Here is a 22,289-nt window from a genome sequence, read left to right as displayed (position 1 = left end):
TTTCTGGTCCCTTTCACTTGGTTTTTCTTCTACCCATAGTTTAAAATACTGTTTTTTTGTGGTTGTTGTTTTTCCCTCAGCTCCTTTTAATCTCTTTTTGGACAATCTCATGTCAAAATTCTACTTATCATCTGTAGTCCACTTCCCCAAAGTGTTCTTTTTCTGAATTCCCACGTTGATTAATAGTAACGGCATCACCATGTACAAAGTAGCCCAACCCACACTGTAGCCTTCCCTTACTTCATCTCCCACTTTATCAGTCACCAAGTTCTATGCATTTTACATAAAGTCTTCCTAAACTCTTTCTTCAGAGTGACCTAATTCAAACTCACTTCAGTCCTCACCTAAGCTATCATAACTACCTCCTAACTAGTCTCTCAAATGTTGACTCTCCTTCTAGTTCTATACATCCTTGTAGCAGACACAGGTACTTCACACAAATCCTTTCCTTTAAGGAGAGCCTCTGGTCCTCAGACATACAAGAAACCCAAGCCTGACCAGAGTACTACTCACCCCTACCAACATGTCTAGTCCAGGAAAGAGCACATGACTGAAACTAGACAATGTCTTCCTTAGGACTTCACTTTCCTGCCAAGGCTATCAGGGAAAAATACTCTCTTTTCTTTTGGGATTATGAGGACACAATCCCAGTAAGCAAAAACTGCTCATAGGAGGAATGAAAGAATGGGGGAGGATGGGAAACCCACTGTCACCAAGTCTTGGATCTAGCTCTGCTTGCCTGGCCAGTAGAAATACTTTTGCATTTAAGCCAATTTGAGTTGGATTTCTGTCATTTGTAACCAAAAGTCCTGATTAACAATTCTCTATACCGCCAGTTACGTTTCTAAATCATAGATAAAATGTTGTCTACTTTTATTTAGTCAACTAAATTTTGTTTGAGTATGCTATACTAAAGACTTCTACCACCCTGCCTTTAACTTTCACATATACCAATGTGCTTGTTGCAATTCAAATATAGCATGCCACTTTATGCAGCTATGCCCTTGCATATGCTGCTTCCTCTGCCTAGCACATCCCCCTCCCACCTCCTCATCCACAAAATGTATAGTAGGTTTGCATAAAATAAGGTGGAAAATTAGACAGCAGCAAGATCATGAAGGGTGTTGAATGACACAAAGTAAATACACTTTAACCTATAAAATTTCAAGCCAAAAAATTATAAAATAAGACTTGTATCTTAAAGAACTCACTGTGGATACAGTGTCAGGATTATCTAAAAATAAGGTGATACTAAAGGCAGAGAAAACAGTTAGTAGGCTATCACAATTAGTTTAAACCAGAGGCCATGTAGGATGGTTAAACAGTAAACTGGGACAACTTCTCTGGGAGAAAAGAAAAACCTGCCAACAGCTATCAATATCATCGATAAGTCTTTCAAACTTTAAGCTAGCATTTCTGCTTGCAGGAATTGAGACATAAGAAAATAATATGAGGCCTATAAAAATTTACATATCAAGATTTCAGTGAAGCATTATTTGCAACAAAAGATTGAAAATTTAAATGTTGAACAACAAAATGATTTAAAATATATATATCACACAGTGAAACTATCTAATATTTAAAAATAAAATCTTTAAAGAATTTCTAAAACATGGGATATACTAAAAAATGTTATATGGAATACAACACTGCAGTATATACAAAATAATCTTAATTATGTTAAATTGAAGAGGTTTTTTTCTTTTTCATTTTTAGCATCAACACTAGATGAGTTAGGTCAGTGGCAGGATTATGAGTAATTTGTTCTCTCCTTTTTTTTTTTTTTTTCCCCTAAGTAACATTGTCCTTAGCCATGATCCTTATTTGCTAAAGAAAATCACGACTTTATAGGTAAGAAAAATAAGGCCTAGAGCGGTCACATGACAAAGTTCACATTCTAAGAGTTAAGACCAAAACTTGAACACTACCTATGTGAAGACTCACTGCCAAGAAGCAAACCTGCACAGCCAAAGTCATTTACCCCATAACTCCCGTGAGCCTGAGCCTCAAAGGCAAACCAAACCTACTGAGTGACTTTAAACTTGCTGAGCTACAATCCCCTCTAAATTCACAACTCAAAAGCTATAAAATAGCAAATGAGCAGACTACAGAAAAAGGTAGTTTAAGATGCTTGTTTTTATGACTTTATTTTTACCTAAATAGCCCTACAAAGAACAGAAAAGGAAATAATAGCACACCAGACTGGAGAAACAAGGTCTCAGAGTAAGTTGTTAAGGGACACTGTTATTCTAGAGTCTGTTTTATTTTGATCTTTAAAAGAATAAGAGAATGCTTTATTAGATGAGATTATTTCCTTGAATTAAGACCTCCATAATCTGTTACAATCACAAATAAACTCTATAGACTTAAGTACTCAACTCATTTAAGTAGGGTCCCTAACAAAAAGTCATTTGGTAGCTTAAAAAGTAGAATTTGAAAATAGTATTTGTGAAATAAAAGGGCTTCAGTGAAAGGAGTTTGAGCAGCTACTAGATAGGAGAAAGGACAAAATAATTACCAGGGACAATTTTTCTTTATTTTGAGATAGTCTTGCTCTGTTGCCCAGGTTGGAATGCAGTGGCACAATCTCAGCTCACTGCCACCTTCGCCTCCTGGGTTCAAGCGACTCTCCTGCCTCAGCCTCCCAAGTAGCTGAGACTATAGGCGCACGCGACCATGCCCAGCTAATTTCTGTATTTTTGGTAGAGACGGGGTTTCACCATGTTGGCCAGGATGGTCTTGATCTCTTGACTTCATGATCCGCCCACCTCAGCCTACCAAAGTGCTGGGATTACAGGCGTGAGCCACTGCGCCTGGCCAGGGACAATTTTTTTAAAATCTCGATTTCAACCTTATAAATTAAGAAACTGTGGTTTTCTATAGATGCCATGTAAATGATAGTACCACCTAAAAAATTAATACATTTAAAATGTTTCTAAGCCAGGTACAGTGGCTCATGCCTGTAATCCCAGCACTTTGGGAGGTCGAGGTGGGTGGATAACTTCAGGTCAGGAGTTCAAGACCAGTCTGGCCAACACAGCAAAACCCCATCTTAACTAAAAATAGAAAAATTAGCCAGGCATGGTTGTGAGCACCTACAGTCCCAGCTGCTCAGGAGGCTGAGGTGGGAGAATCGCTTGAACCCAGGAGGCTGAGGTTGCAGTGAGCTGAGATTGTGCCACTGCACTCCACCCTGGGCAACAAAGTGAGACTCTGGCAAAACAAAAACAAAAACAAAAACAAAACAACAATAAAATGTTTCTAAGGTGATAAGCAAAGATGGCATCATAGAGCTGGGCACAGTGGTGTACACCTGTAGTCCCAGCTACTCAGGAGGCTGATATGGGAAACTATACCACTATCTTAATTTCACTGTTTTTTAAATGAATTTTCAAATGGTGCCCTTATGTAGATTTAGAAAGGGTTTGCAGTAACCAATGCAAAAGCACCATCCAGTGGTAAAAGATGATAATTACAATTTATACAGTTATTAAAAGCCATATTAGCTAAATGATTTGTGACTCTGCCTTTTCTCCTACACACATTCCAGGAAAGAAAAGGTAAACTGGCTATATAATATTGAGGGTATCTCCTATTTGTTGCCATTTTCTTAATCAAACCTTACTATATTAAGTTGGCATTTTGTTGTTGTTTTTCTGTCTTGCCTACCAATTATCCAAATGCTTGGTTGGGAACAGAATTAGGAGAGGGGCATTGTAAAAATTCATCCAAAGCCTTTATTAAGTCACAGGCTAGAAAATGGTTTATAAAAGTGTGTGAGGGGGTGAATTTCCAGTGGAACTCTAGCTACCAACAACCATTCCACAGAACAACAAATAAGTCATTCTATGTACTTTTTAAAAAGGTGATCATTGGTAGGTAATCTAGACCTTCCTGAAAAGGGCCAGGTAAAGATTCACAATCAGATATTTCATAAAGAATTCAGAATTTCTAAAGGGAACATGAATCTTGAACGTGACCATATTTACCTCCAATTTGAAGGAAAAAAATCAGGTAAACAGTGTGTTCCCAATAAATCTACTCCTATCCTATCAGAAAACAGATGAATAAAATCTTCAGTTTCCAACATAACAGCTTTTTAATCACCTCCTTTTTTTTTTTTTAATTACAAAGTTTAATATAATTTTGGGAGGCTGAGGTGAGCAGTTCACTTTTGAGCCCAGGGGTTCAAGACCAGTCTGGGCAACATGCTGAAACCCCATCTCTACTAAAACTACAAAATTAATCGGGCATGGTGGCATGCACCTGTAGTCCCAGCTACTCAAGAGGCTGAGGTGAGAGGATCCCTTGAGCCCAGCAGGTTGAGCCTGCAGTCAGCCCTTATCACATGCCACTGCACTCCAGTCTGGGCAACAGTGAGACCTCGTTGCAAAGGAAAAAACAAAAAACAAAACCCCAAAACTTTAATAAAACTAAAAACAAATTATTACAGAAACCCAGTAAGGGTGATTCTTTGTTCTGAAACAACTTTACATCAAGTCTACTTGATATCAAATGGTATTACTGCTTGGGATCATAAGATATTTAACAAAAAGTACAGCATGTTGCACCTTGGTAATGGCAAAAAAATCAATTACTGGGCCATAATTTTCTCCTTTTATACTCTAAAAAATACTTCAATATGTTTGAATCTGAAATAAGAAGCCTAACAAATACCACCAATGATATCAAACAAGCTTATCCTACCTTCACTAGTGCCTGCAGTCCAACACACCTGGAGGTTATGAGATTTTTAAAAACTACTTTCATGAAAACATAGGAGTCACTCAAATAATTGAGGTTCCCCAGTGATTACTGAATGGCTGTTAATGTTTAAAGTGTGCACCACAATCATTTAACATGTAACAGAATGAGCTATGAGCAAAAGGATGCATACATCTAAACCAAAGGTAATTCAGTAATAAATTACTAAAGGTTTCAAACCTTTGGTTTGAATTTTAGTAATAAATTGTATTTACTAATACATTTATTAATATTTAGTAATATATTACTAAATTAAATTTTAGTAATTTATTATTATTTCAGGACAAAATAAAACTAGTTGCAATACCATTATTTTCAGCTGTTTAATATAATATTTTCTTCTCCATGACAGAGATCTTAGATTTATAAGCCCCCTCCACTGAAAATTCATTTGAATTATAAAACTGCTATACTAAGTCTTCCACTAACACAAGGCCCACTACTATAAATGTTTCTACAACAACGGACTTTACTCATATACAGTTATGTATGAACGCTAAGTTACAAGGAGGCTTAAACAGCAACAAACTAAAAAATTACAAGAGCTGCCTATATTACTGCAAGAGACTACTAGAAAATAACCTACCATAATAGGAATTCCCATACTATTTTCCTCTGGTGGAGGCAGTTGTACTGTTTCAATTCCAATCACAGGCCTGTAGCAGAAAACAGATATCAAAAGAAAGAATATGCTGATCCTAGAAATTAAGGGCTATGTTATAAATAAGTAGTACCTTAACAAAACATTGAATTATTGGATAATATTCAAAAACTTACTTTGGATTTTATTAATTCAGAATTTACTTTTATCCTTCTATCAAGAAAAAAATACTAATCTGTGTAACAAAACATTTTTTAAAGGCTTTCTTTATATATTAAACAGAATTGGCTTCCCAGAAGAGACTTAAAAAGTGGTGTTTGATTCTTAGAAATGCTAGCAGCAACAAGTCATCCTCATAAGTCTTAAACACACACACACACACACAAACACACACATAAACTTTTCAAATATATTCACTAATAATATATTCAGTTGCTTACTAATCAGTAATTATGTACCCATGGGGATGTCTTGATTTAAGAAACTGCCTATGAAAAGTTTAAAGTATTCAATCTATACACTTTCTGAATATGTAGAACATACTCATTTTAGTAATACATAAATTTAAGAAATCACTGTAATATCTCTCAAAGAAAACTGGTAATTATATATATATTATATATAAAAAGTATATATATATATATACTTTTTTAAAGGCTAGAATAATATATACATATTATTTAGTAACTGGCTTCTCTCCATCACTCTTCACTTACCAATGTGGACCTTAAATATTCTGCAACACCGTGAATACGACATTCCATTCAAAAATACTATATTTAATTTCCTAAGAGTAAATATTTGGGTTGCTTCTATTTTTAAATTCTTACATAATAATTTTTCTCAGAATATTACATATTCTTATATAATACTTTTCCCAAGATAAAAAATAAAATTCCACAAGTTAATTTTAGTGAAATGGCTTGTCTTTACATAAATAAAATTAGGCCTAAAAAATTATGGAGTCATAATTCTCATGTGCAATGACCTAGAAAGAAGAAATGTCAGAATTACATTCCCTACATAAAAGTGTGGGGCCAACCACATTTCTTTTGTTTTTTCTTTTCTTTTGAGACAAAATCTTGCCCTGTCACCCAGGCTGGAGTGCAGTGGCGCAAAATGTAGTTTCAATCTCCTGGGTTCAAGTGATCCTCCCACCTCAGCCTCCCGAGTAGCTGTGACCACAGGCGTGCATCACCTTGCCCAGTTCATTTTTAAATTTTTTTTGTAGAGATGGGGTCTCATTATGTTGCCCATGCTGGTTCCAAACTCCTCGGCTCAAGCGATCCTCCTGCCTTGGCCTCCCAAAGTGCTGAGCCACTGCACCCACCCACACATTTCTTATTGTTCTGAAAGAATCGTCATCAATGCTATGACAAAGAATCATCTTTGCTATAGTAATTACAGTTGTAGTAATTAACACCTTCTAAAATGTTAGAAGACATAAACTATCCTTGGATAGCTGGAGGAAGGTCAGCTATAATTCTAAACATAAAAATCTGTTATTTCTTCTCTTGTCAAAATTACTTAAGAACAAATCAACCTCATCAGAAAATATTAAAGGTACATTATTTTAGGTTCTACAGTATGTAACAGATAAGGTAATAGAATTAGTTTGCCATATGGTGGCAGTAAATATAAAAGAAAATTAATGTCTTGAGTACGTTCATTTACAAAGTTAATGTCTTCCCTGAGTCATGTATTTTAAACAAAGATTTCAAAAAGAGGAGGCTTTACAGGTTTTCATAATTATGTTTTACTCTTGTTATATTAATAGTCAAGCTCAAAACAATATCAAGAGTGTATTTCTGACTGACTGAAAATAGCCTTCTGTTACTAATAGCATTTACCAAAACAAACTGCCTCAAAAACTATATGGCTCTTGATGCTTATAAGGCAACATGTAATTGCAACGATTTTCATTGTATTAACTAAAATTTACGTATCTTATAAAAAAATAAATTTTCTTACTTTAACCAAATCCACCTAGCCTAGCCTCCTACCTCCACAAATATTTACTCAATAATTGTTTGTTAATGACTACTTATATGCTAAATGCAAGGAATACAGCAGTAAACACAAGAATAGTTTCTGGTTTCATGAAACTTACACAAAATCTCTCATGTATTTCCTTTTCCCTGATTTGTAATATGGGATCATTAAGACCAGCTTAAGTTAACAGCCTAAGGATAAAAAAATACTACAGTGTCTCTTCACCTATAATTTACAATTTAAAAAAACACTACACAGAAAAATTCAAGTAAGAAAGTTTTTCCTGCTATGACTATGACTGCTTTAAAGTCGTTCTGTTCTATAGAAATAAAGTTATTTCAAAGGGAAAAATGTTTGATGCCCTTTATTTACTATACTAACCCACTAGATGCTAAGTAACAAATGTTTAAGTTACATGAAACAACTGAAAAATGTATAAGAGCATCTTTTCATACAAAATTATCAAAGTATGTCAATCTTCTCAATTTGTTTATAGACGTTATTGCCAAAGTTGTCTTATAATCCAAGACACTGAGAGATAAGAAGCTACAATGATGAGTAGATCCAAACTGAGAGTAAATATGTGCATAGATTGTGCATAGTTTAATCATAGAGTTAAAACACATCTGAAAACCCTTCTCTCTATTAAGAAAGAGGAGGGAAGTGGGCACAGTGGCTCATGCCTGTAATCCTAGCACTCTGGGAGGCCGAAGTGAGAGGATCACTTGAGCTCAGGAGTTCGAGACCAGCCTGGGCAACAGAGCAAAACTCTGTCTCTATAAGAAAACAAAACTAAAACCAAACAAAACCAAAACAAAAGCACACATCTGAATATTGTAAAGGCCCAGTCTTCCAGAGTGAGCATCCTTTAAGGTAGGGGCTGTGTCTCACTCATTTCATCAGTATGTCCACCTCTATGGTTTTCCTTAATATATAACAGTGATGAACAATTTCTCATGCACAAGCATTTCACATACTGATGATTTTATCTTGTCAGCAGAAGTACTATGGGGTTTTTTTTTCCTTTTTTGTTTTGGTCCCAAGTAGATACAAAATTTCATAGGTTATAAACCAACATCAGCAATTTCATATGGTCCAACCTAGTATCAATTGCTCACAACATTAAGTTCGCAGAGCTATCGGTAGGTACCATTTCTTATTGCTCTAAGGACTCACCTTCTAATAAGGGAGAAAGAGAAATAAAAAGTAAACTACAAAGCAGTGCAATAAGTGCTCTCCTAAAGGTCTGCTGTGTGTATCTGTGAGAGAGGGAAACAGACATACATACATACAGTGCATTAGGAATCACAAGATATACCAGTTGATGAATCCTATGAGGAAAATTGGAGTGCAACTTAGAATATAAAATTAAATAAGATTCCTTTGCTCAGTGATCACTGTACTGAGATTTATACATTTAAATAAATATAAAATTACCAGGAAACCACTAATTTCTTCCTAAGATGAGATACAAGCAAGAATGTCTGCTCTTATCACTCTTATTTAATATCATATTGAAGAAAGAGCACTGCAATAAGGTTATAAGGAATAAGAGACATATAGCTTGGAAGGGAAGAAATAAAAGTGCTTGTATTCACAGACAACATGATTGCCTTCCATGGAATCTATTAAAAAGTGCCTAGAATTAATAAGCTTAGCAAAGTCACAGAGTATGATCGCTACTTCTACATACTACCAATCAACAACTGGAAATCAAAACAAAAGGCAGTACCATTTATACTACCCCAATACTCAAAAATACTAAGGTATAAATTCAACAAAATAGACACAGACTCTGTATGCTGAAAATTACAAAATACTGATGAAAGACATCAAAGACAACATAAAGAAAAGAGATACAGGAGCTCCCCTCTTATCCACAGAGGATATATGCCACCCCTCCCTCACTCCATGGAAGCCCCAAAATAGTGCTGAACCCTATATATACTACGTTTTGTCCGGCACAGGTTGAACATCCTTAATCTGGCAATTCAAAATCTGAAATGCTCTGAAACTTTCTGAGTACTCATATGATGCCACAGGTGGAAAATTCCACACATAAGTACTTAACAGAAACTTTGGTTCATGCACAAATTTAAAATATTTTACAAAATTACCTTTGGGTTTACATGTATAAGATTATGAAACAAATGAATTTTGTGTTTAGACTTGGGTCCCATCCCCAGGCTCTCTCACTACATATACGCTAATATTCTAAAATCACAAACACATCTAGTCCCAAGCATTTCAGACAAGGATTACTCAACCTGTACATACATACCCTATGATAAAGTTTAATTGATAAATTAGGCAAAATAAGAGATTAGCAACAACTAATATAGAACAACTTTAACAACAAACTGTAAAATAAAAGTGAGATGAATGTGGTCTCTCTCAAGATACTTTAATATTTTTGGACCATAATTGACTGCAGGTGTTTCAAGCTAAACAGTAGATAATGGGAAACTACTGTACCATGCTCATGGTTGGGAAGACTCATTATTCTTATAATGTCAATTTTTCCTCATTTAATTTATAGGTGAAAAGTAATCACAGTCAAAATCTCAGTGGGCTTTTTTGCAGAAATCAATAAGCTGATGTGAAATTCATATGGAAAGGAAAAGAAATTAGAAAAACCAAAGCACTTTTGAAAATGATTTAAAATTGAGGGATTCATACTACTAGAGAGCTACAGTAAGGCCAGGCACATTGGCCCACGCCTATAATCCCAGCGCTTTGGGAGGACAAGGTGGGAGGACTGCTTGAGCCCAAGAGTTCAAGATCAGCCTAGGCAACATGGCAAGATCCTGTCTCTACAAAAAAATTAAAAATTAAGCAGGCATGATGGTGCCCACCTGTAGTCCCAGCTATTTGGGAGGCTGAGGTGGGAGGATTGCTTGAGCCTGGGAGGTTAAAGCTGTAGTGAACTGAGAACATGTCACCGTACTCTAGCCTGGGCAACTGAGCAAGATCCCGTCTCAAAAAAAAAAAAAAAAAAAAAAAAAAGAAAGCAAGAATAGTGATATTGGAGTAAGAATAAACACATAGATTCAACGGAATGGAACAGAAGATTCCATAAATAGATCTACACACATATAGTCAACTGATTTCTGACAAAGGTACAAAGGCAGTTCAACACAGTAAAGTATTATCTTTCCAACAAATCATCCTGAAACAACTGGATAATTCATTTGGAAAATGAGGATAACTGATATTTGCTTATATAGTCATAAAATCTCTAGGTATAAACAAAATAATATTGGTTGGCTACAGTACAGGAAACCAGATGACTTGAGATTGATGTGAATAGAGATGGAAGAGACAATTTTTACATTATACAGTTTGTATTCCTTGTAAATCATGAACTACAATTGCCTGTTACAAGTGACACAGATGAATCAGATGCATACCAATGTACTAAATACTAAGAATTACAAAAAACAATGCTTTCCTCAATAAATTACTAAAATGTATGAAACAGATACATTTTACTCTGCCAGTCTGTTTTCTTCCAGCACAAAGGCTGTTAAAACAGTCAGAAATCATTAGGAGTGGAGCCTGGGAATTCAGAATTTTAAAGAAGTGATTCTAATTCAGAGCTAAGGTTTAGAACCAATGACAGGGCATGGTTATCACATGCAATGCACTGTACTGGCCAAGCTGAGTTAATAAAATATTCCCTTCCCTCAAAGGCAAAAGCAAATGACCAAGATACAATGATTGTACATAGAATATTAATTTGGTCACATGATACTACAGACGAAATAATTTAAGAAAAATAATTTTTGCCAAACCCCAATGAAAACGTTAGGTTAAAAAGTTGGTAGGAAACATGATGAATCAAGTTGACAACATTTGCACAGACTGGTATTATCACTAGGAATAGAGCAACTTGTTATGTGCCCACTTGTGCAGTAATGTACGTATGTTTATCTACATGTATGTATGTGTGTATATATGCATATATATCAACCTATAATAGACATGACATACAGAATAAAGTGATAGGTGGCTATATGCATATTGACAATTGCTTTATTACACCTGACAGTCTTAAAAACAAACAACAGTGGAATCTAAACAAATCTTTAAAGCTACTGATTCACCAAGAAAAGAGAGGAATACGTTAAACGACACTGTGAAGATACAATCAGCTAAACTAGAATGTGGGAAATCCTACAGAACAAATGACACAGGTTCTTCAATAAATACATTCATTTTTTAAAAGAGAAGGGGAACCTAGTATAGAAAGAGACTTAGGAAACTAATCATATGCAATGTTCAAATCCTGTTTAGATCTATTCTAACAAACTAACCTTCAAGACATCTGACACACACACAAAATGAAATGCAAATTAATTTTGCTTCAAAATACTCTAAAGACATTGAGGAATGGTAAAATGCTGGTAATTGGTCTTAATTCACAGGGGCTCATTAATGTCTTTTCTGCATGACAAAACTGAACAATTATTAAAATTAAAGAAATTCAATTATATCATGCTATCACAAAAAAAGAAAATAATGCAGTTTTAGATTGACATCTCCCTATTATTCTATTCACAAATGATACTGTTTTCCTTTTTTGACACTTCATTCTGAAAAAGTTAAAGTGGTTAGGTCCAAATTTAGTCACTAAACTTTATAGCAATACATATATCAACCAATTTAAGGAAATCTAGATCTGGTAAATCCACATCAGGGTTTCTCAATGTTGGCACTACCAACATTTTAGGACATATAATTCTCTGTCATGGGGTCTACTCCTATCCATTGCAGGATATTTAGCAGCATCTCTGGTCTCTACCCACTAGATGCCAGTAGCATAACCCGTCCCCCTAAATTGTGATGACCAGAAATATTTCCAGATATTGCCAAATGTCCCCTGGAGAACAATAATAGTCCCCATTTGAGAAAGACTGATCCAAATTAATGATTTCTTAGAATGGTGAGCTTACTACAAAAAGTAAAAGGAACTTAGTAGTACGTTCCTTAAAATATGGCAGAAACAACTTGAATAAAATGACTAATTAGCAACAGACAAATGGTATTTTTCTCTATGTTAACAGGAATACTCAAGTATCTGAAGACTTAATCTTTTAGAAAATGTAAATATGTACAATCCTTACTTTTAAACACAATATATTAAACAAATTAGGCTTTTTAATGGCTCAAGATAATGAACGTTATATCTACTTAAAATCAGCTCACTCAAAAAAGTAGGAATAACATCACAACATATAGCAGAATAAGAACTCCAAAACTCCATCCCTTCACAAAGCAATGAACAGGTGGCAAAACAGCCAGAATCAACATTTTCATAATTCTAGAATTCAATTAAAACCTTTTAACAACCAGAGGAACACATAATGAAGAAAGATGCTGCTAGACTTTCATAGGAAAATGCTGTGGAATTTTAATTTACTGCATATCACTCCCAATTCCCCCTACATGGCTGCATCCATGATACCAGCCCACATTTGGTTCCTGATGTGGGTACCAGGTAAACTAATATGGACCTTATTCTCAAAAAATTGTGGTTATATGTTTTGAACTATGCAGTGGCTCCCTGAAGGACTGGTTCAAGGGCTTGTCTTTTTTCCACCAGTCTTGGAGATTCCCAGTACTGAAGCATCTTTCCCAGTGGTGTCTGTCAAAAGCATTTCTCTCTCTCTCATCTGTGTGTAAGAGGTAACAACTGGGGCAAACAATAAACATCTAAAAACCCAGGAAGGAAGAAGCTGGAGAAGCAGATACATACGAAAATAAAGGCTTTGAAACCTCCCATATACACTAGGAAACCTAGAGGCCACATGCATGTCCAGGACTGGCCATATGTTCAGAGAAGACTCATGAAGACCCTAAACTTTCACCTCTGGCTGATCTTTCAGTTCTGCACAAGCAAGAAGTGAAGACTAGGACAGAACTATAAGCAGCTTGGCTGAGCATTATGTACCCCAACACAGAAGAAATTTCTAAAATCTAGGAGAGTCTGTTTTTGTTTGGGCTTTTTGGGGGAGTTGCTGGGGGGAGATGGAGGCATTTAGGAAAACCTCTGCCAAATCAGAGCCGATCACCAAGAGAATGAACAGAGAATTCAGTGGACATACACAATGAAAAACACAGACTTTACAAAAATAGTTTAAAAAGACTCATTAAACAACCACGAGAACAAGCAGCAATAACAATCCCCAGGGAGGGGGAAAAATTGGATCTCCAGCTACAATATTCAAAATATCCAATTTCCAACAAAAACATTTGAGGCATGCAAATAAAGATCAAACTATATCCTAGTCACAAGAGAAAAAGAAATTAATAGAAATTGTCCCAAAGGAAGGCCAGACACTGGATTTACTAGACAAAGACTTTAAATCAACTGCCTTAAATATGCTCACAGAAAAACAAAACAAAACAAAACAAAAAAAACCCTGGACAAAGAACTAAAGGGAACCAGAATGTCATCTCACCAATGAATACTGATGTAGAGAATATTGATGTTAAAAAATGGAAATCACAGAAAGGAAATAAACAGAAATTCTGGAGCTAAATAATAAAATAATTAAAATAGAAAATAGCTAGTTCTTTGAAAAGATCAACAAAACTGATAAGTCTTTTTAGCTAGACTGACAAAAAGAAGACCCACATTACTAAAATCAAAAACAAAAGTAGGCACATTACTACTGACCTTATAAAAGGTTACTACTGTTAAGGTTATAATTGTAAGCCAACAAATTAGACTATTTATACAAAATGGACAAATTCCTAGAAACATAAACTATCAAAACTGACCCAAGAAATAGAAAACTGAACAGTCCTCTAACACAGTGGTCCCCCACCTTGTTTTGCACCAGGGCCTGGTGTTGTGAAAGACAATTTTTCCATGGGGTAGGGGTTTGGGCTGAAACCGTTCCACCTCAAATCATCAGGCATTAGATTCTCATAAGTAGTGCACAACCTAGATCTCTTGCATGCACAGTTTACAATAGGGTTCCTATGAGAATCTAATGCTGCCACTGATCTGACAGGAGGCAGAGCTCAGGCAGTAATGTTCGCCTGAAGGTCGCTCACCTCTTGCTGTGCAGCCGGTTCCTAATGGGCGGCGGACCATATGTGGCCTGGCAGTTGGGGACCCCTGCTATAACAAATAAAGAGACTGAATCAAGAATTAAAACCTCCCAACAAAGAAATGCCTAGAATTACATGGCTTTGCTGATGAAGTCTACCAAAAATTTAAAGAACTAACATAAAATCTTCTCAAAATAAAAAAAGAGGGAGCACTTGAATACTCTTCAACAAATAGTGCTAGGACAAACAAATATCCACATTTCTTGGGACCAAAACTAGATACTTCATACAAAACTAGAAAAAGACATCATGAGGAAACAAACAACAGACTAACATCCCTTATGATTACATAAAAATTTTCAACAAAATACTAGCAAACCAAATTCAGCAGCATATTGAAAGAATTATAGACCATGCCCAAGTGGGACTTATACCAGGAATGCAAGGGTGGTTGTACACTTTAAAATATTTAATATACACATTAATAAAATGAAAGGAATAAACACATGATAATCTCAACTGATGTAGAGAAAAAGCATTTACAAAATCCAGTATGTTTTCATGATAAAAACACTCAAATCACAGAAGGGAATTTCTTTACCATGATAAAGAACATTTATTTAAAAACCCACAACTAATATCATAGATAAGCGTGAGAAACTCAATGCTTTCTTCCTAAGATCACGAGCGAGATAAAGATGCCACTTTCACCACTTTTATTCAACACTGTTCTACAAGTTCTAACCAGATCAACTAGGTAAGAAATAAAAGCCATTCAAATTGGAAAGTCGTAAAACAAACCAAAAAATCATCTCTATTTCCAGATATGATGTGATACATAGAAAATCCTAAAGAATGTTTTGTTTTGTTTTCTTTGAGATGGGGTCTAACTCTGTCACACAGGCTGGAATGCAGTGGCGCTATCTCAGCTCACTGCAACCCTCTGCCTCCTGGGCTCAAGCGATTCTCCTACTTCAGCCTCCTGAGTAGCTAGGACCATAGGCATGTGCCACCACAGTCAGCTAGTTTTTTGTATTTTTGGTAGTGACAGGGATTCACTATGTTGCCCAGGCTGGTCTTGAACTCCTGAGCTTAAGCGATCTGCCCACCGCGGCCTCCCAAAGTGCTGGGATTATAGGTGTGAGTTACCATGCAAGGTCAAGAATTAAAAAAAAAAAAAAAAAAAAAAACCTATCAGAGTTAATGTACAAATTCAGCAAAGTTGCAGAATATAAGATAAAGCCACAAAATCTGTTGCTTTTCTATATACTAGCAATGAACAATCCAAAAGTAAGAAATTAAGAAAGCAATTCTATTTAGCATCAGAAAGAATAAAACTTAGGAAAAAAAATAGCTCTGATAGTTTGATGACTCAGAAAGCCCAGGCCTAAAAATGAACACAAGGAAAATATTTACAAATAATAAAACACATTATTGGTGTGCTGAGTGTGTGCATGTGCACACTTGCTATCAGGTATCACTATGTCAAAAGACTTACTCTTACAGAACAAGGAGTTGCTTTAAACTCACTGGTAAAAGGCATTCCTAATAAAGAGGGCAGGATGCAAAGTTGACCAGGATGCAGGAGGACAGACTGGTAGAAATATACACCGATACAGCCTCTCTGCAACAGGCAATCACTAGCAAAATTTTCAATGCACATCCCACTGAAAAAGATCTCCAAGATATATCAAAGGTGAGGAGTAGTACAAAACAATCAAATAACCCAACTTGTCTGTTAAAAGGAGGAGAAAAATCAAGAACAGATTTGATATGCTTGGTTTATCTGTTGTAAAATTTGCATTACCAATACTCTCTGCATCACAGGGCAGAAACCTTAAACTACATTTCCCAGAATCTCTTTTTATTGACTGATTTAAGGATAGCGTCTGCCAACGAGGGGCACACATGCAAGATTAAATGAAGAGAAAGAAAAGCAGTTTTTGTCTGATGGCAACTGGTTTACATGAGAAGATGATAGGCATGAGGCTGGAAGCAGCTGTTGCATTAAGAAACATCTGCCTCTTCTGGACTCAATACTGTACAATGCTAATTTTTCTAATTAAATCCATAATCTCAATGGAATATCAGTTATGCTCAACAGTTTTCATCGCACTTCAAAATATTTTAAAAATTTATATGGAAGACCAAAGGGTAAGGAGCCAATCTGGGGGGGTGGGGGTGGGAAAGGTTGAACTACACATCATATACAAGAATAAAATTCTAGGTCATTCAGAAAAGTAAATGGAAAAAAAATTGCAAATTTTTCGAACAGAATATTTTTTAAGACCTTGTTTCTTACACAACACTAAAAAGGGTGAAAAACCCAAAAAAGATTGATAAGAATGATTATACTAAAAATTTTAAAGTTCTAAATGAGTGACTCCTAAAACAAAGTAAAGACTAGCCACAGATTGAGCGGTATAACAAAACCAATAAAAGATTAATAGCCTACATACAGATAGATTAAATAGACATATACTTATCAGTACAAAGAAAAAATAAGCAATTCACAAAAAACATTTAACTTGTCAAAAATACACAGAAATATACTTAATTTCTTTAGAAATCTGGGAAATGCAAATTAAAACAAAGTATCACTCATATACATCAGAATGTCAAAATTAAAGTCAAACTAAAATAATTATCGGTGAGTTTGAGAGTAAAGAATGACTCTTACTCAATTGCTTGTGGCAATATAATCAGTACAGTCCCTTTGAAGAAAATAATAATTACATAATAAAGGTGAACATGCCTATATCCTATGACCCAGCAATTCTACCCCTACATATCAATCTCAGAGAAACTGTACAAAAAAAGACACACATTGTACTAGAATTTCTACAACATTATTTGTAATAGCTAAAACTAGAAGATACCTAACTACAGAATGTTAATAGATAAACAGCAGTTTATTTGTATCAGATATACAGCAACTATTATTTTTATTTGTATAGATTTATCAGGTGCAAGTGCAATTTTGTTACACGCACAGATTGTGTAGTGGTCAAATCAGGGCTTTTGGGGTATCCCCCGAGATACAGATATATAGCAATTACGACAAATGTATCATCATGGATAAATTTTAAAAGCAGTGATAAAATAACAACAACAAACGTATCATCATGGATAAATTTTTAAAGCAGCAATAAAAAGATACATAAAGCATACCGTTAATTTAAAATCTTAGAAAAAATAAATGTAACAGTAATATTATACTGTTTATGGATATGTAAATACAGTATAAGTGAAAACAACCTAGATGATAAAAGCTAACTTTCAAGGTGGTTACCTTGGAAAAAGGGGGGGCAGAGCTCTAGTTATATATGTAAACATTTCATTCTTTAAGAGACACGAAGCAAATATGGCAAAGTATTGACAGCTGCTTATTCCTAGCGATAGGTAGTTAGGTTTATATTTTATTTTATCCTGTGTGTCTCAACATTTCAATTTAATTAAAACCATTTTTCAAGAAAGATCACTCTGATTGGTCTGAGTGTAGAAGATGAACTGAAATGGGGGCAAAATTGGAGAAGGGTAGACTGGTCAGAGAACTACTGCATTAGTCCAATAAGAAATGACAGCCGCATGAACTAAAGCCATGAAAGTACAAGGGAGAGATCAATATTACATATATATATGAATTAGAACTACTGAGTTCTTCATACAGTTATGTAAGCAGGGTACGCCTGTGGGTCATTTTCCTTTCTTTAAAATCTCCTATATTAGACATTTCTCAAAAGAAGACACAAATAGCCAAGTATATATTTTTTTAAAAGTTCACTCTCTCATCACCAGGGAAAGGCAAATTAAAACCATGAGATATCACCTCACAACTGTTAGAATAGCTCCTATCAAAAAGATGAAAGGTAAGTCTGGCAAGGATGTGGAGAAAAGAGAACCCCTGCCCATTGTTGGGGAGGAATGTAAATTAGTACAGCCATTATGGAAAATAGTACGAAGGTTCCTCAAAAAATCAAAAATAAAATTGTCACATGATCCAGTAATCCCACTACAGGGTACATAACCAAAAGAAATGAAAGCAGTATGTCAAAGAGGTATCTGCACTCACACATTCATTACAGCATTATTCAAAATAGCCAAAACATAGAATCAAGCTAAGTGTCTATCAATAAATGAAGAAAAAGTGGTATATGTACGCACTGGGATACTATTCGGTCTTAAAGGAGCAGGAAATCCTGTCACTGCAACAACATAGGTGAACCTAGAGTTATGTTGGCGAAATAAGCCAGGCACAAAAGTCAAAGATCACATGATCTCACTTATTTGTGGAATCTAAAAAAGTCAAAAGCGTAGATGCAGAGAGGAGAATGGTGGTTACTAGGGGCTGGGGAATAGTAAGGAAGGCAGGCTAAATGATTAAAAGTTTATTTCTAGTATATCATCTTTTTAAAATGACTTCATACTTTATACAGCTGTAATACCAGTTATAAACTTCTCTTATACAAATACTTTTAACAATAAAAACTCCAAAGTTAAATGCTAACAATTACCTTTAAAAGCAAAGGAAAACACAAAAGGCATGCATGGTGTCAAGGACTACAAGAAAATTGCATCTATGATTCTGAGAAAAGAAAAGAAACAAAAGACAGAATCCTGTTATAAATCCAGAAGTCGTAAGATAAATATTCATTACAATGTAGACCATCTTTATCACTTTGTAATTAAAAACCCCACAGCTTTCCAGAGAGTAACATGAAAAAGTTTCAAGATACATTTTCCATAGTAAATCTTCGGATAAACAAATTTTAAAGTTAAAACCATTTAACAGTATCTCTTATTTCTCCACGAATTAAAACTAATAGGCAAGGAAAAAAAAAAGTAACTAAATTTGAAAAGAAGTAAAACTATTTGTTTGCAGACAGCATGTTCATCTATGTAGAAAATCCTAAGGATTCCACAAAAAGGCTGGGCACGGTGGCTCACTCCCGTAATTCCAGCATTTTGGGAGGCAGAGGCAGGAGGGTTCTTGAGGCCAGGAGTTGAAGACTAGCTGGGCAATGTAGGCAGACCTTGTCTCTACAAAAAAAATTTAAAATTAGCTGGGCCTGGTGGTACATGCCTGTAGTACCAGCTACTGGGAAGGCTGAAGTGAAATCACCTGAGCCTGGGAGGTCACGGCTGCAGTGAGCCATGATCATGCCACTGCACTCCAACCTGGGTGACACAGAGAGAGAGAGACCCTGCATCAGAATTAATAAACAAATTCAGCCAAGCTACAGGATACAAAAGTAAACACAGAAAAATCAGCTGCATTTCCATACACTTAATTTCCAACAGAAAATTAAACAAGTCCATTTACAATAGTATCGAAAAGAAAATATGTGGGAATAAACTTAACCATAGAGGCAAAAGATTTGTACATGAAAATTACAAAATGTTGCTGAAAGACAGACACAAATAAATGGCAATACATCCCATGTTCATGGATTGGAACACCTAATATTGTTAAGAGGTCAATACTGTCCCAAGCCATCTACAGATTCAATACAACTCCTATCACAATCCCAATGATGCTTTTTACAGAAATAGAAAAATCTAACATAAAATTAATATGAAATTTCAAAGGATTCTGAATAGCCACAATTCTGAAAAAGAAGAACAAACTTGGAGGTCTCATACTTCCAGATTTCAAAACTTATTACAAAGCTATGACAATCAAACGAGTGAAACTGGCATCAAGATGGACATGGGACCAATGGCATGAAAGAGAGAGCGCAGAAATAATCCCTTACATATATTAGACAAGAGTCCCAGGACAATTCAATGAGAGCAAAAGACAGTCTTTTCAACAAATGATGTTAGGGAAACTAGATATCCCCATGTGCAAAAGAATGAATTTAATCCCTTACTTTATACCATATACAAAAATTAATTCAAAATGCATCGAAGTAAAGGCTAAAATTAATGGACCTTGAAGTAAGAGCTAAAACTATAAAACTCTTAGAAGAAAACTCAGGGGAAAAGCTTCATGACACTGGATTTGGCAGTGATTCCTTGGGTATGGCACCAGAACCACAGACAACAAAAGAAAAAAGATAAACTAGACTTTGTCAAATTTTATAACTTTTATGCATAGAAGGATACTATCAAGAGAGTGAAAAGGCAATGCACAGAATAGGAGAAAATATTAGGAAATTATAGATCTGATAAGGCATCAATATCCAGAATATATAAACAAATCCTACAATTAAACAACAAGAAAGTTTTAAATGGACAAGGGACTTGGATAGATATTTATCTAAAGGTATACAAATGGCCAATCAACAACATGGAAAGATGTTCAACATCACAAATCATTAGGGATATGCAAACCAAAGTCATGAAATACCACGTCACACACGAGAATGGTTACTATTAAAAAAAAAAAAATTTAAAGCACCCACAATATAACAGATGTTGGCAAGGATATAGAGAGATTGGAACACCTGTACATTTCTGGAGGGAATGTGAAATGGTACAATCATTATTGCACACATTACAGTATAGTGATTCCTCAAAAAATTAAACAGAATTACTGTATGATCCAGCAACTCCACTCTGGGTATATACCCCAAAGAACTGAAATCAGAGACTTAAATAGATATTTGTACACTCATGTTCATAGAATTATTCATAATAGCCAAAAAGATACTTGGGAAACAACCCAAGTGTCCATCAATGAATGAACGGATAAACAAAATGTGGTTTATACATATAGTGCAGTATCATTCAGCCTTAAAAAGGAAAGAACTCTTATATATGCTGTAATACAAGGATGGGCCTCGAAGACATTTTGCTCAGTGAAATGAGCCACTTACAAAGGATCAAATATTGTATGACTCCACTCATACGAGGTTGAATGGTGGTTGCCAGGGGTTGGGAAAGGAGACAGGGAAAGTTATTGTTTAATGGGTATGGATTTTCATTTGGAGAAGACAAAGTTCTGGAGATGGTTGGTGATAATGTTTGCACAACAATGTGGATGTGCTTAATGCCACTAAACTATATACTTAAGATAGTTAAAATAGGCCAGGCACGGTGGTTCACACCTGTAATCCCAATACTTTGGAAGGCTGAGGCGGGCAGATCACTTGAGGTCAGGAGTTTGAGACTAGCCTGGCCAACACAGCAAAACCCCATTTCTATTAAAAATACAAAAATTATCCAGGTATGGTGGTGTGCACCTGTAATCCCAGCTACTCAGGAGGCTGAATCAAGGGAATCACTGGAACCTGGGAGGCGAAGATTGCAGTGAGCCGAGATCACTCCACTGCACTCCAGCCTGGGCAACAGAGCCAAAGCTCCATCTCAAAAAAAAAGATGGTTAAAATAAATTTAATGTTATATATGTTTTGCCACAATAAAAAAAACTAATAGCAAAATATTTTCCTATTACATAAATGAATAATTCAGAGTTTAGAATATTTTTAATTTTAGACTGAGAATTTTTTTGGTCACTGAAGCAAAATAGTATTCTGATGGATTCTATTATATGCACACACAAAAACATTTATGAAGACCTATGCCCCTAAAAATGAAATGTCACTGTTTGGATAGAATAGGAATGTAGGTAGAAATCATTTGATCTCAAAGGTAAGTAGAAGGTAAAAGAAAAAAAAAACACACGAAACTTAAACTGATACATGTATCTACTTAAATGTTTCAAAAAGTACATAGGTGATTTGAAAAAAATCTCCAAGGCAAGCTTTTAAAGATAGAACTTCCTCATATTTAACTAGTAAAAAACATTCAAATATACAAATATCAATGCTAAGCATTATTTGCACTAGTGCTAACAACAAATTATGTTATTTTTCTAACATTTTAGTTCTTAACACTCACTATGAAGTGACTATAAGTTATAAGC

At 35.2% G+C, this 22,289-nt stretch overlaps 1 protein-coding gene across 5 annotated transcripts in view; it reads right to left on the bottom strand.

The window, feature by feature from the left end:
* The window catches only part of LOC105490410 (ankyrin repeat domain 28), a 190,659-nt gene that overhangs the window by 139,136 nt on the left and 29,234 nt on the right, over nucleotides 1-22,289 (bottom strand). For 2 of the 5 annotated variants that reach the window (XM_011755990.3, XM_071090867.1), the window contains exon 2: nucleotides 5,351-5,420. The exons of the other annotated variants lie outside the window; for them this stretch is intronic. In XM_011755990.3, the coding sequence (XP_011754292.1) occupies nucleotides 5,351-5,368 (18 nt within the window). In that variant the 5' untranslated portion in view covers nucleotides 5,369-5,420. The remainder of the gene's footprint in view (nucleotides 1-5,350; nucleotides 5,421-22,289) is intronic. 5 annotated transcript variants of the gene reach the window in all.

This window comes from Macaca nemestrina, chromosome 2 (assembly GCF_043159975.1).
Source record: "Macaca nemestrina isolate mMacNem1 chromosome 2, mMacNem.hap1, whole genome shotgun sequence".
Taxonomy (NCBI): Eukaryota; Metazoa; Chordata; class Mammalia; order Primates; family Cercopithecidae; genus Macaca; species Macaca nemestrina.
This window is presented reverse-complemented; position numbering and strand designations above follow the sequence as displayed.